This window comes from Malurus melanocephalus, unplaced genomic scaffold (assembly GCF_030028575.1).
Source record: "Malurus melanocephalus ecotype Western Australia unplaced genomic scaffold, MMel_1.1 scaffold_7, whole genome shotgun sequence".
NCBI lineage: Eukaryota > Metazoa > Chordata > Aves > Passeriformes > Maluridae > Malurus > Malurus melanocephalus.
In genome coordinates, this window is record NW_026623239.1 from 6,198,548 (window position 1) to 6,218,612 (window position 20,065).

A 20,065-nucleotide genomic window follows, 5' to 3' on the forward strand; every position below is an offset into this window, starting at 1 on the left:
AGTGTAGGCATCTGTGAGAAATGGGTCCAATATGCAAGGAATCGAATCCCAAAATCTGACTTCATTGAAACTAGGAGATCCACAATGATTACAGAAGTTTTCAAAAACTTGCTAMTCTGGTGGAGTTACATTTTAAGAAGAAAAAGGTTTTCTAATATTAGTAGTTCCAGTTCTCAAGAATGATATATTGTGCATAAAACAACTCTGAAATTTAGGGTTACAGAACAGTTGCAAATATTACAGTTCTCTCTGCATTTTATGTATCTGAAGCTATTTAAACATCAGTTCCTGCTGCTTCTAGTCCTGGAAAAAAAAAAAATCTTTTTTGTAATTTACTCAGTAAATTTGATAAAAATAAGTAGGTATTCTCCAGCCAGAGAAAACATTTAGGAAAGCTAAGAAAATGTCAGGTAAAATAAATTAGAAATTGAACAAAATGTACCAGCATTTACAAAGATTTTTCATACTTTTTTTTTTAAACTTAAACACAATGTTCAATGAACTTCTGTCATAAGCTCATGTTGGTGCTGTAACTGATAAACAAAGAACACTATTACAAATAAATGTTCTTGCTGATAAGTGAACTGCAGGCACCCCWTCCAGACATCAGCAAGAGTTTTTTTAAAACCTTTTCTCAGTTCTCACAATCAAACAATGCAGCCACAGAATCTTCATCTCTGGATGTTATCAGAGGTTTTTAAAACGTGTACAGTTATGCATGGGTTTTTACAGCGGCTTTTTTCCCCTGCTTTGAAAACAGACATGTCTCTCAGTACAGCATGTTCAGGACAGTGTGGGGCGGAAACTCGCAGTGTTGCTGCTCTGGAGGAAGTACCAGTTTGCTTCCTTATAACCAGCTTCAAACATTTAAATTTGTGAGCCCGCGGAGAACTGCACCCCACTTGTTGCAGTTTGAGTGCTCCTGGCCCCACAGCTGTTTGTAAAGGGGGTTTTCCAAGGCTGTACTTTGTTAGCCACACTGTTGTGCTGCAGGAGCAGACTCAGAGCTAGGGCTCTTGTTGCGGCTGCGAGTGCTTCATGGGGCAGCAGAGATGTGAAACAATCCCTGTGCAAAGACAGACTCTGCCCCAGAACACCTGTCTGGTTGGAGCTACACATTAACTACTGTGCACCTTCACAAAAAATCTTATTTTCCATATGATGTCCAAGTTCTCCATAAACACGTGGCCATGATGTTCTACCAGCTGTTTCCCATGTTAACTGTCTTGATCCATGGTAAGACCCACATAAATTTTGGTGTGAAAATGTTGAAGATTTCTAGTTCAGTTTACGCTATTTACCTAGGAGAGTGTGTAAGAACTCAAATCAGAGAAAAAAAGTCATCCTATAATTTCAGCAGAACAGTTGATTAAGAAAGGTTGCACATACCTGGGGAATTATTTTGAAAAAGCAAGTGAAAAGGTGAGGGTGCTTTCTCTGTAGYTGCATATAAAGGATTCCAATATGATGTTACTTTTGCTTTTATTTAATCACTTTTCCTCAAAAGGAAGTGGGGATTTTCTCTGGAACACTGAACACCATCTGCTCGTGGGTCAAGTTAAGCAAATCTCAGAGGATTCATAAAAGCTGCCCCAAAAAATCCAGTGCAGCTGTGGAACAAGTCACACCCTTGTACAAGTACATTTTGAAATGCGTGTAATCAAATACTACTTCCCCAAGCTGAACACAGTTAGACTGAGTGTTTTCATTCTGGGCTGCACTTGGCCTCAGTCACCTCACCAGGATGGTGAGAAAATGAACAACCCAAGAAATCTTACTACTCATACAATTAATTATGCAGGTTGTTTGGTACTAAGAAAAGTGAAAGCTGTGTTTGTGTTTGATGAATTTAAATTTGTTTATCTCTCAAGCAGATTAACTCAGAGACAAGCCCATGTTTTATTTCCTACATAATTCCATATTGGGAAAATAATTATTTTCCTTACATTTTGCATGAAAGTTTCAAGTGAAACGCTGAATGTTTAATAATGGTTCTCCCAATTTTCTAGAGTGATAATGTGGCATCAGCCCTTTGGCATTATTTTGTTTTCATTTCTTTTGTCTATGCAGCAAAAGAAAAAAAAAAAAAAAAGAGGAAAAAGAATCAGGAAAACAGGAGAAGGAGAAAAAAATGGTAATGGAAATACCATTAGACTATTTTGCTTAAGAAATGTAAGCTCAGAAGCAGCAGAATGATACTTGCCAGAAATCAGGCCAAGGCTTGCCCACTCTTGTTTACATTTGTAGAGACTGTCCCAACAACTTTTTGAAAGCCAAATCCGCATCAATGGGAATTACTGCTAGAAATTTGATCCTATCACCTTTACTAACATTTATTATGAGTAGCACCATACTCATCAATGTAGGTACCCACAGAGTAACTACCAACAATAGAAAACATTGAGGAAAATCCACCCAACCATGAACAACGCATGAAGAAATGCCAAGATGCTGTTTTGAAACAGCAAAGAACAGGATCTTCAGAAGATTCAGTCTGAGTCAGCGTGTGCAACAACAGCCTTGTCAATAAACCAGACCTTTTGCATAATAAAGCAAAAAACCAAATTTCCAGCTGGTTTCTCCTGCTGCTGTTACTGTAGAGCTAAACAGCTGGGAAAATGAAAGGGGAAAATGAAAGGGGAAAATGAAAATGCCTAAACAATGCTGTTCTAGAATGAGAACCCAAAATGTCATCCGCTGTTGTTTCCGAACATAGCTTACTGTGTTTCAGTCTTCTCATTATACAATCCTCTGGAAACTTCTCAGAACAACTTTATATCTATTTTTTTTTTTTTTTTTTTTTTTTCTTTTTTTTTTTTTTTTTTTTTTTTTTACATTTTCTTTTCCTTTTCTTTTCCTACTGTGAAAGTTAATACTGAGCAAACATAGTTACCAAAGGAGAAGCAGCAAGGGCCTAGCAAAAGCACTGCATTAATACAGTTGAAACTTCAAAGGGACTGGAAATTCAGGAGTTCCCAGGAAGCTCATTCCAAAAGTCCCATAAGACTTGCAGCATTTGACCAGGAAACTAAGCTGACAGAAACCTGCTTGAAATCTCTTAGAGCAAGGTTCTTGTTAACACTTCAATTTTAAAATTACATAAGAAGTTATGTGTCTGATTTCAGTTAATTATCTTGCTCCTCCTTAAATCTGAGACTTCCTCCTCATACATGTGAGTCATTATCAATGGCTTTTAAACTATAGTCTATTGTTGTAGAAWTTTTTTTTTGTTTTTTACTATTCAATACTTGTTTCAGTTTCTCAAATGCAGAAAATATTTYCCTTGTCCTGTCTTTAAAGGCAAACACTCTCAATTACCTACTTTTCCTATGCATTCTCTAAGCCAAGGATTTAATACAAATCTAGCTGAAAAAGAACATACTTCCACGTCAAACATAAGTGAGACTCATGTTCACAAACCTGACCTTTGGCAAGAAGAATAACATCTGCAAGAGATTTTTTTGAGATGTACTGTTTTTCTCTAACCCATACCAACAATTAAATGTAATACTAATAACACAAATCAGTCTGCTACAGCTGCATTCCTTTTACTCAAATGTACCTTACAACAAGTCTGTGAGATACACTTTTATTTACTGGGGCTTTCACATGGGGCAGATAAGAGTTTGACTTCCAAAGTACAGTTCATTGCAGTAAATACAATCAATGTCATATATTTCACAGAACTAAAATCTGAGCACAAGAATGACTTGTTGCAGAATAGACCTGTGGTAAAATTAAAAAAACAAAACAAACCCCATGCAACCAAACAAAAAACCTACTGATTTTTTCCCCCCTCTTTTTAAGGAAGATTAAATACAAGAAGGTATATACATGGACTCAGTTTGTCAGTGTCAATGGAGCAGTCAGAACCAGCTGCTGGTACTGATCTCACTCTTGCTTATCTTAGTATTTCCTGCTTTATGCTGACATATCAGATAAAGGCTTTTCTAAACTGCTGAAAAACAGATAAACTGAGAATAAGCTGCTTTAGTAGCAATAGGCTCTATTTTACTGATTAAAGATGACAAGGTAGGAGGGATGAAATAACTAATTACTTGTACAACCTGAAAGGAAATATGAAACTTTTAAAAGCTTTCAGTGACAATGATATCAGCCTTCACCCTGCAGATGTTCTTCGTTACTCCTGTCATACTACTACACAGGAAAGACCAGACCGCATGGGCATTACTGGGTGCAACTTTCACCCTAACAACCTACCTTTTCAACCCTTTACCAAAGTACCAGGACACCATGATTTGTCAGAACTCAACCATCCCATAATGATTTGGAATTTTACAATAACAAATATTTTTCTCTACTCATGTTTCAAAATTCCATCAGTCAAAGCAGCCAGAATTTTTGTTTCTGTATTTTAATAATTTGAAAGCCCAGCATAGTGATTATGCCTGATTCTGGTATGCTAACATTTCCTTAACATTAACAGTAAATATGTGCCGAGATATGAAAGACACTTAACCTCTTGCCACTGTCCCCAACAACTTCCCTCCACTGAAAACATACATTGGTAATGAGGGATAAATGAAAGGTAACACATCACATTTAGAAGTGAGGTATTTTTAAATAATCCTTAGCAGCTGGTAGCACACTAGGCAGCTTCTTTGGAAATAAAGAACTTTGAAAAATAAAGCAGGATTACAGAATACAAAAACACCAAGCATTGTACTTCCTCAACTTAATCAGTAGGGTTTTTCCTATATAAATATGTATTTTTATACATATGTGCATGCATATGTGTGTATGTACATATACGTATAAGAAAGCCTATAGCATGGTGCTGTGTCAACAGAACCAAAGTAGCTGTGGTTCAGCAGAAACATTTATCCTGCAGTAGCACAGAGCTCAGGATGGTCTAATTTACTATGCAGAAAGTGATACAGCAGCAAATGGTGAGAAAGTAGCAGTGAAAACTGCAGGCTTTTTGCCCCCTTAACTTCAGCTGAGTGGTTCATGCAGCATTTGGCCTTGCATCCAGATGGTCAAGCATCATTCTGTGCTGAGGTCTAGAACCAGTAGTTTGCAAAAGCTTTGAAATCCTAGATTATGTGCCAGTGGACTGACGAGAAAGGTGGTGGAAAAACTGGGATAAYAGAAAAGAAGCTGGAGAGAGAGAGTCATGCAGGGAGACACTTCCAAGTCCATGAAGAATATAAAGCCAGGCATTAGAGGATGGGAATTCCTCACAGTATGCCTTACAGTTCAATTAAAATCCCTGAATGCTTTTTCTGGCAATTCTTATCTATTTTCTTACCTATTYCTGCGTGTAAAAGTCTGGTGATTCAAATGTTGTTCATGACTAAATTCAGCACTTTGGAGCAATATGGAAAAGGAGACATGAGACTTCATMAAATGCTTGGACAGAAATTAACTTGCTCAAGCTAAAATATTCCTGTAACTGGTCCTTGGTTTCAAGAAAGCAGATCTCCATTTTAGGAAACAGCTAGTAAGCCAGGGATCTGTGCCAGGGATGTGTGCCAGCACTGAGACAGTCATACAACTGGGTGAGACCCAAAGCAGCACCCAGTATATTTTTCTGACAGGGTTAAGGGTCAGTGCACCAGACTGACAGGCATTCGAGTTAGAGAGAAACCATGGCACAGAGTTGCGTGACTCGTTGCGAAGTGCCTGGTATTGAAACACATTATCTATGGAGTTTCTTACTCAAATGCTGGCCACAGCTCTGCCCTGGTTTCAGCTAGGGTAGAGTACATTTTTTTCAGTAGAGTGTTGTGTTTTAGATTTGGAATGAGAATGGTGCTGACAAGACATTAGTGTTTTGGGTTTTTGCTAAGTCATATTCATCCTATGTCAAGGACTTTGTTTTCCTTGTCTCATGGTCTGCCAGTGGAAGGTAGGCAAAATAACGTGGGAGGGAGCATGGCTGGRGCAGGTGACCTGAACTGACCAAAGGGGTATTTCCACACCACAGAACTTCATGCCCAGGATATAAAACTTAATAGTCAATCTGGGTTCAGGAAGGGGTATCTGGTATCAACCAGGAGGTGGAGAGCAATTGCATTGTGCATCACTTTAAAAAAATATTATTATGGTTATAATTATAATTATTAAGATCATTATAATGATTATTTTAGTTATTATTATGTTTTACCTTCAAGGAGTAAATGTTTGTTATGTCAATATACAAATTCTMCTTTGATTCTCCTCCCCATTCARCTAGGATGGAAGAGGAAAGGAGGAAGAGATGGATCTATGGAAAAGGTGTTTTATGTCCAGCTGGGCTTAAAATCATCACAGGCTTCATCAGGTTAATTTGTTCCCTGAGCCATCCCTATGTGTATTACTCAGAGAAACAGTKAGCAACAAGAAAAGCTGTAACTCTTAATCACAGCAAAAATTCACAGTTTCCAGCTTTCTTCAGCTTTGGTTCCCTACCCTATGGATGGGGCTCCGTAGTCACAGATCCAGTGATTTTCCTGAGAAAAAAAACTACTCCCTGAGCTGGACTGTAGAGGAAATAGAACTATTTTGKTTTTTTTAGAAATATCATTGGAAAATATTTTTCATTATTTCTCATAGATATCTGCATGACAGAAGATTCAAAAAAGATATTTGAGAACATTTAGGCTAACCTTTTTTGTGATGTGAGAAAGTCTGAATTTGAATCTACCCCTGAAACAAATACATGGATGTTGCTATGAATTTAGAGTGTTGTAACAGCACATAAGCACATATGCTTCTTCTTTACTCACTTTACCACGTGGGATTCTAAAGAGGAAAATGAATATATAATGGGATTCCCTTGAGAGGGGAGATCATTTGTCCCGTGGGCAAATAAAGGATCCTGCTACAAGAGAGATGCTTCTAGAAAGTGGAGGGATTAATGGAGGGAAAAGAGCAAGTAAAACACAGCCAAGCCTTAGAAAGAATCACAGAACTAACTGGGTTGCAAAAAACCTCTGAGATCATTGAGTCCAAMCTATGACTAGTGACATATGAACTAGACTATGGCACTAAGTGCTACACTCAGACTTTCCTTAAACACTTCCAGGTGACTCCATTACCTCCTAGGCCAGCCATTCCAATATCTAATCACTCTTTCAGTAAAGAACCTCCCTTGGCGCAGCTTCAGACTATGTCCACTCATCCTGACACTGAGTGTTTGGCAGAAGAGGCTGACTCCCACCYGACTACAACCTCCTTCCAGAGAGTTGTAGAGTGATTAAGTCTCCCCAGAGCCTCCTTTCCCTGAGGCTCAGCCTCTCCCAATAGGACTTATGCTCCAGACCCACCCCCAGCTCCACTGCTCTCCCTGGTATCACTCCAGCACCTCAACGTCCTTTCTGAATTAATGGGCCCAGAACTGAACCACTCAAGGTGTGGCCTCACCAGTGCCCACTACAGGGGGACAATCACTGACCTGGTCCTGACGGCTACATACTTCTGACATCCAGGCCAGGATGCCATTGGCCTTCTGGGCCACCTGGGCACAGCTAGCTCATGTTCAACAAGCACCCCCAAGACCTCTTCTCCAGGCAGCTTTCCAGCCACCTGTTCCCAGCCTGTAGCTCTGCAGGGGATTGTTGTGACCAAGTGTAGGATCTGGCACCTGGTCTTGTTGAACATCAGGCCACTGGTGCCAACCTATGAACTCAGCCTGTCCAGGTCCCCCTGCAGAGCTCTCCTGCCCTCCAGCTGATCAACACTCACATGCAACTAGGCATCATTCACAAATTTTCTGACAATCCTTTCACTCAGATTATCAATAAAGATATTAAACAGAACTGGGCCAACACTGATACCCAAGAAAACATGAACAAGAATCCTGCTTTCTGGGAACCAGAAGAAATTATAGACTTGGTTGCAATTAAAAAAAGGTAGGTTATAGCATGACCAAAGTCACTCTTGAAACACAGCTTGACTAGCATTTACAAAGATCCAGTGGGCAGGGAGATATTTACTTATAAACTTTTAAATTTCTATTCTGTCCAGTGCAATCACTTAAGTTTTCTTATTTTCAAAGGTTACTCATWAGCTTTTGCTCTAATAAAAAAGTCCTTTGGACTTCCTATGGGAATTTGGTTTCAAGAAGGTCTAGTCATACTCCAAGCTTAAAGCAACAGCAAGAGTAGTTCCTGAGCTTATAAAAAATATGTTACTGTAGGTAATATGCCCAAGTAGTTAAAAGTTCAAGCTTTTCTTTTAGAAGATTTTTTTTTATTAAATAAAGAAAAACTTATTAATATATGAGTTCATAACAAGACAAAAGTTTACCTTGAAMTCAAATTCCAAGCTCACTGTGGCTCCCAAACTTCAGATAGTTAYGCATTTGCTGTATTCTTAGTATATACAGCTAGACTGCTATGACTTCATTTCTGAAAATTTTTCAGTTAAGATTTTGAAAATGAGTTTTTTCTTAGCAAAACAGTTAAAGAAGTGATATTTTTTTTCTAACAGATCTTTTAAAGTACTGAGTCATTGTAGAAGGATCTCTGTTAGGTGGATCTCTGTTAGACAGGTTCTTACGGGAATGAGGTCATGAATTGCTGTTACTGAGCAACCCTACAAGATAGAACAGAATGAGAYAGAAGAGGATGGGAAAGAGGAGGACGTGACTACAGCAGTGTAACATGTACCTCGCGCTGACCATGAAGAAGAAACATAGTAAGAAGCAAGAATAAAGAGCAATTGAAGAACAAAAGAATGATTGAAGAAGGAGCAAAATGCTGAAAACGCTGATTTAAAATTACAAGGCATATAAAAACATGCTTTTGCAAATATACCAATCATATGTTGAGATGTAATAGACAGATTGCTAAATTAATCAATGAATAATTGCTAATCATATAGAGGCTGGCTTATGAAAGTAGATAAAAAAAGAGCTTGTATTAGAAATAAACAGATCATGCTCATCATATTGGTGTCTGCGTGACCTGTTATTCCCCGTCAACCCAACAAGTCACAGTTAAACCAATCTGGTGAAAAATATAAGGAGGCAAATTCAAACTGTGGATATTGACAGATGTATAGCACAATGGAGGGGTGAGGAGAAAGAGAAATCTGAATAATTACAAAAAATCTAGCTCTCTCCAATTTCATCCTGGTCACTTGTAACTCTCTTACAGAACAAAGAAGAAAGTAAAAGAGCTGTAACAGAAATATTTGACAGTAGCTTTCTCATGTAGCCCTGAAAATTTCAATACTGCTTGAAGCTGGTGAACCACACCCGTTTACAAGCTTTGCATTAATTCATCTGTTTCTAAGGTCAGAAGCCAGAATTATTTGAAGACAGCTATCAGCTTCTGTTCACAAACAAAAGTTTAAAGGTTAATGATGCTACACTCACTGGACTTTTACCCAAGAGATTGCCCAGAACTCTTAAGTGATATTATAAAAACCCTGTACTACTCTAAAATTATCCAGAATCAGCCTATTTTATAGTCTTCAAACAGACTTTCACCTTTGCAGATGAGCAATGGGGGAATTAGCAAAGAGAGGYGTGAAAGACCTTTTGTGACAGTTAGGTCTTGACATATCATTGAACTACAACCTTAAAAAAATATGCTGCTTGGTGGCATTTATAGAGACAAATTTAGCAATTTAAAAAAAAAAAATGTAAAATGCAGAAGAGAGATTTGTTCATAGCACGCATAAACACTGCTAATTATGAAAGTAATCAATAGTGTACTGGTTTATACTGTTTAATGGAAGTCACATATATAAAATACATGCATTTTTGTGCAGAATTTTTTATATCTGGAGGAAAACTCTAGCCTAATACTTCCTTTGAAGCATAAAATTCAATATAGCTCAACTCATTTTTTTTGTTCARTACAAGCATAAAATGAACTTCTCCCAGCACAGCTATACTATTGGCTATTAATTATGCCCATGGCATACTAGTTAAGAACAAAACAGTTGGTCAGACACCACAGCAATGCAAAAATTGGTTGCTTGAAGGAGTAATCACTTAGGAAAGAATTAAGATAACAGGCTTCACTGCTTTTATTGCTTTAACTCATCTTCCAGCTCTCACATGTAATGAATTCTGAGGCTGATCTGAAGTCAGTACATAATGAGTTTGGATTTGGAAATCTCCTTGTCACTTTTTCCACTACTGCATTCTGGTTTGGAGAAACTAACCAAGTGCTGTAGTTCAATCTGTCCCCTTTTCTACATTCTCTTTTTGAAAGTCCTCTTGTATAATTAAGAATGAATCTTAAAGTGCTCTTCAAACCAGGAATTAGTATGAACGGTAATTAAGAAAATCCTTGCAGATACCTCTTACAGTGTTCACATTGACTGAGATGGAATAAGCTGCACYTTCACTAAGTTTGGCATGATTTCTGGCATTTTCCTGCTGTAATATAACGCTGGAAAAGTTTTATATTTTATTAGGGCAATGGGTTGGAYTGAGTAATTTTCCTCTACTTAATAATTTTATCAGAATGTAAGGGGTTTTTCCTTGTTTTTCCAAAAATGATATATGGACATCAAAAGAAAACAACTGGAAAACTGTTTTGCTGCAAAATAATACCACCAACCYGCAGTTTCACTGCAATTAGAGAACCTGATTATGTTACTCGCATTCCTTGTGTTTACTATGCACAAAGAAGCATTTTGCCATGAAGAAAAAGACATATTCTGTGAAGAAATATTGATGTGTATGGGGTGGTATGGAGCTGTGGAGCATGCTCTGATATAAAATGAACATGAGCAATGGTCGGTTGTGGACCTCAGCACATTTCTGATCTGAGCTAGTGTCTACAAATGTGGGACTAAACTTCAGCTGACAGCTTGTGTTACTCAATGTAATTCATTTAGATCAAAATCAGGTATCACTGCTTACCATGCGGATTCACATGCATGTATGTACATACGAATAACATTTATAAGGCCACATATGTGAGTATGTGTGTGTGTATATACACACACACACATATATATGTATATGTACTTGCATATACTTTAAAGTCAATTATAAATTCAAGTATCTACTTCTCACAGGAATTCCCTTTGTGTGACAAAAAACCCCAACATTGAATTTTGTTTTCTTATAATGGAATGATGCAATCTGTATCTTCCTCTTTTATTAAAGATATATGAATATTCTCCCGGTGTGGGTCTATCCTCATAAGATGTTTTCATAAAAAGAATTTGTACACTTCTGTTTTAAAAATATGTGTTTAGTTTTTTCTGCATATGAAGCATGTGACACAAACTCAATAAGCATATTAGCCTCATATCATAGGAGAGCTATTATCACAGACTAGGATGCCAAGAAAGGAGTTAGACTAAAAAAAGGTAGGAAAGAGSAAAAATATTTATATATGTATATCCACTTAAAAGCATCTGGTTCTATGAAGATACACTGTTTTAATTAGGACAGTTGGCTGTGCTTATATAAAGCTTTGAAAGGGCTGTGATAATTGTACAAAATACAGTGATTCTCAAATTTGGAACAGTTTGAAATATAACATATTCATTATTACAAGAGAAACAATTCAGGAAGAATATCTGACATAATGTAGTAATGGTTATTTTTAGCAAATAATATATTTAATAACCTACGAAATAGAGGTGCTAAAACTAGATTTCGTGTTGAGGTTTTTTAACACAGAAATTAAGTTGAAGAAAACCATTCTCTTTTGCTCATTCTACAGCAAATTCAGAAGGCATTTATGTCCTTTAGGCTGTAATTGCACAATCTCGGAAAAAAATAAATAATTTTGTCAAGCAGCTTGAGCCAGCTCTGCTGGAATGGAGAAACTGGAGCAAAGCACAACTGCATGGAAACTGCTGTACTGCATGTGGGTGACAGGCTTGCCTCATCTTCATCAAATGAGGAATCCCCATGTCCAGTTCTGCACTCAGCTGTGGGCTTACCCCCACAAAAGAAAATGAAAATACAAATCAAAATAGACAGTACAATGCCTCATTCATGCTTTTTAAAGGAAATACTTACAGATCACTGTGGACAAGGCCATAAATCTGTGCTGTGCTGTGATGATAGATTCCTCTCAAGATAATCAGAAGAAGGATCACAACAAAAGCTGGAAGCCCCCAACTCAAAAGAAAGTAAATCAGATAGCGCCGCTCTGTGTGTTCATCATTCATCACAAGGACATACCAGAAATTAACGGCCTGAAGGATAATGCATAGAAACAATCAGCAGACTTAGTGGTAATGAACTATGCCAAAAGCCAAATTACTCTGAAGGTCAAAATGCAGCATATTTCTGTCCCAGTACATGTGTATGTATAAACATTTTCCAACAAAAATACTTTCTCCCCACTTTTTTTTTTTTTCATAAGTAGTCAAAAGGCATTATAAAAGAAATATGCTTACTTACCTCACTATTTTGAATTAGACTAATAGAGTAAGGGACACCCTGTTTAGAAGAGAGCAATAATTTTGGCAGTGCAAAAATAGCTTTGTCATGAAAAAGTCACTTTCTTCTTGGATATTCATACCTTCACACGGAAGACTGGCATATAGTATTTCTAAATCTGATCTGTACTTAATATCTTTATGCTATTGTTCAGCTCTGTGTAACTTGTAGGAAACACTGCTTCAATGGTTCTAACAGTGATCCTGTTCTGGCCTCAGCAGTACAACAAAGACATGGAGCAAGTCCAGCAATGGCCTGTGAGGATGATTAAGGGATGGAAAACTTCTCCCACAAGTGCAGGCTCAGAGAGCTGTGTCTATTCAGCCTGGAAAGAGGATGCCTAGGGAGATCTTATCCTTGTATATAAATATCTGATAGGAGGCAGTGATGAAGTGGGAAACAGACTCTACTCAGTGGTGCCCAGTGATGGGGGAAGAGGCAATGAGCACAAACTAACATACAAGAAGATCTATCTGCATACAAGAAAAAGTTTTTTTACTCTGGGGGTGGTCAAAAACTGGCCAAGATGCCCAGAGAGGTTGTRGAGTACATGTCCTGAGATAATCAAAACCAAACTGACCATGATCCTGGGCAATCTGCCCTAGCTGCTTGAGCTAGGCTGTTGCACTAGTCTCAAAGTACCCCTAAAGCTTCAATGGTTCTCTCATTCTGTATAATATATGGGTGAGAGTTTGAGAAAAAAACTGCTAATAAATGAATGTAAATATTGTGAATCTCTAAAACAGTCTGTGTTTTCTTATGATCAACTCATCATCAAACAGCATAATTCAGTTCAAAACCATATTGAAACAAAATGAAGCGGAATAGTTGAAACCCCCTGAAAGAACTCATAGTAAGGAATAAGCAAACCCTTCAAGTAAAACAGAATAGAGTATTGTTTTCATTTTTGCATTTTCTTTAATATATTCATAGAAGAAACACTGTCATGAGTGAGCATTTTTAAACGCACATCTACACACTACTTTCTAATAAACATCTAAGATATCCATAGTTAAAATATTTATTGAAAAATTTTTCTTTACTTTCTCCACTTCACAAATGTTATACCAACTGCTCTGCATGCTATATTATTATTTGTGCCTTTTATATGGGGCGAACAAAGGATTAATTTTGCCTTTTTTTTGTATATAAGATATCTAATTTGAACTTGTGCCTTTAAACAGGTCTTGTCAGTCAACAGAGACAGGAYAGGCACCTGCAGGCATTTATTAATCCCTACCCAAGCATATTCATCTCTCTCCATGGTCTACACAAGAGTTTCATAAAATAATGTTGATTSACATGCTTAATTTTCAGCTGCCTACTGTAAGGATGGGTGAAAATTCATATGCAGTGAAAAGTCAATTGCAATGTGATTATTTTGTTGAGGGAATTTTACTAATTTCCTTCAGCCAAGGGCTTGTCTACCCCCTTGTTAAGGAAGACCTAATTTTCACATTCAAAATACTTAATTAGCTGTTTCTGGATTCCTTATATAGGTCTCATTAGTTAACTACCATTACAGATTTTTTTTTCTGTGATTTATATAGCATGAATGCACAGCACTTTCTGTCATATATAATAAAACACATTGCACCTGTACTTGCTAACAACTTGTTTTAAAAAGGTTAGTAAATGTTTTAAATGCTTTTTTAGAGAATGACATTTCATAGCTATGTCCAGTGTACATAATTATATTAATTATATAATAATTATTGTGTGTTTTTTATTTTCATTTGGTGATTGGCTATATTAACAAAGTTTAGTTCCCTTAAAAGATCACAGGAAAATCCCACTGTATAATTGCAGYTATCCTGTGTAGGTTGAAAGGACACAGAAAAACTATTAATTCTGTTGCTGGACATGCATAGGAAGAAAATATAAAACAGATTAAATTGGTATTTGGACAAAAATTCATAGCTTGTAGAAAATTTTGGTTCTTCTGTTCACTTTTACATGGGATTGAAAACTGACATGGGATTCAAAATTCTGTTTATCACTTCATGCCAACAAACACTCTTCAGTTACACACCCCTATCATCCTGGCAAGGCTGTGCCTCACTGCAAGCACTTCCACACAGCAAAGTCCTTGAACTGATATATGCCATTACACTCAGGCATTGCTGGTTCTACTAATTCTGACAATCTAGTGAACATTGTTCTCAGTCATCCAAATAAAATTGCTTTCTATGAAATCATATCTGATGTCCTTGCTCTGTGTTTGTTTAGCCATGTTTAGATATCTCACCTCATTTATCACAGCATAACACTTAACACCCCAGCTGCTCTAAAGATGTGAGGTTGGATTATTCACTTTTTCTACACTCACATCTGTATTTTGATAACTACAAGCCCTTGTCTTCAACCCCTTTTGATGCTCCACAATGTAACCGATTAAATAATAGAGGAGCTAATTTTAGCAAATCCTTTCCTATTGCCTTGCTGCAACAATAACTAGCACCACAGAAGAATAAAATGTACAGTCCATTTTCCAGCTTCTCAGGTGGAAGAATAAATGGGCAAGTTGTAATTTGTTCTGATGTAAAATGAAAAATAATTATTTATTCACATAACACTAAGGAGACAATGTGAATTTCAATGTGAATAGTTTTTTTTCATTTAGAATGATGTAATTAATATAAATTACCTTCTCAAACCTGGGATGCTTTTATTTATTTATTTATTCATTCATTCATTCATTCATTTATCTTTAGAAATAATCACAGACTTTTAGAATATTTTGGGTTACAATGGGGCATCTACTTCCACAGCTCCTGCCATGGGACATCTTCCACCAGACCAGTGTCTTGGTTCGAGCCAGGAGGGTTAATTTTTGCAGTAGGCATGGCTGGGAGCAGAGACTATTCTGGACCACCTCCCATCACTGCTGGGGGCTGGGGGAAGGCACTCTGTTCAGGGGASAAGGGATCCCTTCTGGGTCAGTGTAGTGTGGCGGAGGGAGCAGCCGGGCGGTGTTTCTGCGTGAATCATTCACCTCTCTCTGGTACCCTCTGTCATTGGTGTTTGTTTCCTTATCTCACTGCTGTTTCCAGTAAATTGCTCTGATCCCAACCCACCATCTTTGCCTTTTGTGCCTCCAATTCTCCTATCCAACCCAGGGCAGGGCAGGGGAAGGCTGGGAGCCAGCAGCAGTGCATGGATTCAGTGGGAGCACTAAACTGGAGAATACAATTCCAAAACGAGGACAACCAGATTGCTCAAAGTCTCATCTCCCAACTTGCCTTGAATTGCCTTGAACAATTCCAGGGATGAGGTAGCCACAGCTTCTCTGGGCAACCTGTTCCAGTGCCTCACCACCTGTGACAATCTACGGATATCTGGCAAATAACAGGTCCAAAATACTTTAAATAAAGCATTTTCCAATTCAGTAAGAAAACTTCTGTTTTCCTTTTTTCTTTCTATGAACAGCTAGAGGTTTCATTTTATAACAATTCTACGTTTCATATAATTGCTTTTTTGAAGCTGTTAAGCAGTGCTTAAATTACTCTTAAAAAAAAGAAAACCATCAAACTTCCTTTAAGATCAGTAATCATCTAACAAATCTGACACAAATTTATAGAAATTTATAGAAATCTATAGAAAATTTAAAGTGCCACTAAATTGATCTAGAAGGAAGATTCAGGTAGGGGTGATAGCAAGTTCATGACTTTCATTCTGGTTTGTTTGTTTCTTGAACTGACACTGTCACTCTTGATTTAATTCACTCTAGCAATAGCTCAGGAAAGGACACAGAATCATATTTTTCCATAACTTTACTCTATTGCAGAATTGGCAATTGAGAACTAGGGAATTCTATTGTTTTACCTCAATAGATTGCTTTTAAGTATTTTTTGTAATTTACTTTTTGCAACACAKTAGAAAGTGCTAAGAGAAGAAACTCCTTTTTCCTTGTCAGGMTGAAAGACATTCTTAGCATGTGATCCTAGGACAAAAGTGTTTGAAAATACAGGCTTATGCTGTTCATTTGTACAAAGGAATACTTGTCAGGATGAACATTTTTGGATTTCAGACATTAATATAAGGCAAATATTTCGGGCCCATAAAGAGCCATTTGCACCTTGCTTACTCCCTTCCTTCTGAAGTTAAGAAAGGCTCATCCTTCAAAAAATTGGATAATGCTATCAGCTTCCTGTGACTTACAAATTCTCCCTACAAAAGGCAAGATAAAAGACCACACAATACTAAGGGAGGGGAACAGACAAGTAAGGATGATTAGATGTGTTCTTTGGTCTGATGCTGACATGGACCAGGTGACCTCTGAGATCTTTCCATTCTTACATTTCAGTCAATATATGAGTAGTAGTCCCATTTGTAGAAGAAATACTGGTATTGAATATGTCTGCAAATACTAGAGGCTAAAGAGTGAACAAGAATTAAAATATGAAGCTACAGATATTGTTTTGTAAAGAGCATTGATGTAAGACAAAATTTTGAGCATAATTACTATACCTAGCACTAAGGAGAAGATGGAAAGATTACAAAAAATAAAAGGTGAGGGAGTTATCCTCAAGTTTAGAAGCAAAGATCTTTGATCTGGACTACAGATATAATCTGTATATGTCTGACTGTACTGTTAAATCTGTGTATAGAATTTAGTTTCCTGGAAATATTGCTACAGCATCTTTTGATCACTTGAAATAGTCTAGATTTTATGGATGTGTCATTTCCACACACCTGCATTGTGCCATTACTTTACTGTCACATTCACCATCTCTGTATGTAGTGATCAAGGCAGTTACATGCAGATTTTTATGGTGCAAGTCAATGATCAAGTGCTCCTCAGTAGCTGTGCAGAGGGCAGAGCGACTGCACAAGTGACACAGAATCTGTTCCTGTATTTTTGCTCTTTTCCACACATAAGTAATTAAGTCCCACTTAAGTATAGATATGTTATTAATTCTGCTTTCCACAAGTTCAAATCAAGCCATGTATATTAAGTCAAATATACTATGCTGAGAAATACAAATATTATTTTCTCAGACTTTTAAGGCTCCCATTCAGATAACAGTAGCATCTAGAGTTCCCAGATCAGTCTGGTTTCCCCTCGGATCCACAAGCTTTGCTGGACTTGTGATGGAGACCAAATCAAGCATGGAGATGTCCCCAGCAATCCTTCCTGTGCCCTGATATAGCTTACTCACTCTGTACTGACAAATATAAACCTGGAACCTATTCCCAGGCAAGGGGAGTAAAGTGTAGCTGAGGACTGGGTTGAACTGTATTACAGATTATTTCTTTCCTGTTGGGTCTTTCAAAGTTCAGGAATTATTCTCAGCTGCAGACTTGCACCTCCAGAAAGGGGAATCCTCTTCATCCTGAGTTTTACTCCTGGCAGCCTACCACTCAGTAGGCTGTGATGGATTCTCTCTTAATCACCTGTCAGATTTGCATGAAGAGTCTTCATGTCTAACACAAGCCTGAGGCAATGTAATATACAAATTCCACTAAATACAATGTAATATACAAATTCTTAGGATTTGGCCAAAGTCTACTTCAAAAAAATAACATTGGATTTCAACTACAGACATAAAAATTACCATTAACAGTCATACAATTTTTTGCCATTGTAAGTGATTTCAGCAACTCAACACAATGTAAAACACATGGAATGGGACAATGAAATAATAGCAACCACTGAGTTGCCAAAGCTTGAGATATCCCAATAAAAAAAGAAACTTAAAACCATTACTTTGTCCCAATTAGCAAATGGTAAAGAGCTCTGAAGCAATTTAGGAATAAAGTGAATGAGCCACTGGAGGAATATAGTCTACAACTTCCATAATAATTTAGAGTAGTTAACCTACAAGAACATCATTAGCCAGGCAGACAAATTTCTGTATTGAGACTATCAGCATGTAGCTTGATACGGGTAACAAGAACAGTTGAGCTGTTGGAGAGGCTGCTAAGGTTCTCAATGAATATGAGCCTGACATAATTGCAGGCAAATGGCAYGTATCACATGAATATTACTGGGAGAGGAAGTCGTATTTAGATGCAGACTAATTTGCAATTCTTGGTTTGGTCTGACAGTCTGCATATTGGAGGATTTGTTTGGTAATGTATKGAGCTGCATTTATAAAGCTCTACGCTGTAATAAAAGTGTTGTGGACAAATCCTCTTAAAATAACAGACAAATAAATAGCTGGTGCTAAATATATATTTCTAGACAAGGGCTTAATAATGTACTTTTTTAAATAACCCCAGAGCTTGTTATATCTTACAACTGGAAATTTTCAATAACTAATTTGACTGCTCATGGTGTTCCATGTTAGTTCAATTGTTTTTTTTACCATTTACGTTCTATAATATATCAAATGAGAACAGAATGTGAGTAGTCTGGAGTACAAGTCTGATGAGGAATGGCTGAGGGAGCTGGGAGTGTTCAGCCTAGAGGAAAAGATGGGGGGACATGGTTTAGTTGAGGACTTGGCAGTACTGAGTTAACTGATGGACTTGATGATCTTAGAGGGCTTCTCCAACCTAAATGATTCTATGGTTCTATAAAAATTCTGGCAATAATTACAAATGTATATATCCTGTATTTTAATGCAAACTTGTGAAGGCATGTTTGCCTTGTTATACAAGTGTAATGACTAACATGCTACTGACTCAACAAATTACAGCATAGTTTACATTCGCACTTCACCTATAAGAGACTGCTTCAAAAGAGCAAGTAAAAGTTGTTTAGAAAAGCTATTACCAGTAAGAAAAATAGTTCTTCACTGTTCTGGGACAGCAACTTCTTTMCAGGATGAAGTGAGATTAGGACATTCTCATAGTTGTAATGGATATTAGTGGAAAATTTCTTCATAGTGTTTCTGTATTTGACCCTAGAGCTGTGACACTTTTGTTTCATCAAAGCCATCTAAGGTTTTGCCCTTCTAGTAGCTTTGAATTTCAGATATCTCACTCGATATATAAATATTTAGATATATAGATATGTATATATATGCTACAGTATAATAGAAATACAGTCTATCAGTTACTTTTACAGGTGTTTTGGGGAAGTGATAGAAAGGACTAAGAGACCAACCTGAATAAGCATCCAGCTGAACTGGCAGAGGTAAAGGTAATGGGTAATAGATGCAAGGGCAGAGCAGCTTTCTTCTGAGATATGCTGGCTCATGTAAGCAGAGGCCAGAAATGAAATCTGCAGGGGAAAAAATGAATACATGCATATTGAAATTAAACAAAATTAATTTATTATTAACAGTAAGGGAAAAAATTAGTATAGAAGTAAAACATACACTAAATTACTATTTCAGAGATTCGGGAAAAATATCTTAAAAGTTATGCTTAAAAACATTATGCTTAGAAAGTTATGCTTAAACATTGTCAACCACTAAACATTTTGCAGTTTTAAACATTTTGCAGACTATCTAATACCTCTTTGCTGAGAGCTGTTAGTTGTTTGATATGATCTGAGATTAGCTCAGCTTAGAGAGCTGAGAACATGGTGTTTATAATGCCAAGTTTGTGGGCTCAATMTCTGTCTTCACTTAAGAGCTGAACTCAATGATCTTTGTGGTTCTGTTCCAACTTGGAATATTCTATAATAGACAAGTAAGTTTTACGTAGAATGAGTTACACTGTGTTAAATTACTCTGATTTAGTATGTTGCTTGCTTTGCTTCACTTGCTTAGCATGAACAGTTGGATTTGCCACAGCCTTAGA

At 37.1% G+C, this 20,065-nt stretch overlaps 1 protein-coding gene across 1 annotated transcript in view; it reads right to left on the bottom strand.

The window, feature by feature from the left end:
• The window catches only part of ADGRV1 (adhesion G protein-coupled receptor V1), a 282,213-nt gene that overhangs the window by 73,788 nt on the left and 188,360 nt on the right, over positions 1 to 20,065 (bottom strand). Inside the window, exons 85-86 of the mRNA XM_057373001.1 lie at positions 19,425 to 19,541; positions 11,945 to 12,123 (exon numbers count right to left, since the gene is read on the bottom strand). Of these exons, the coding sequence (XP_057228984.1) occupies positions 11,945 to 12,123; positions 19,425 to 19,541 (296 nt within the window). The remainder of the gene's footprint in view (positions 1 to 11,944; positions 12,124 to 19,424; positions 19,542 to 20,065) is intronic.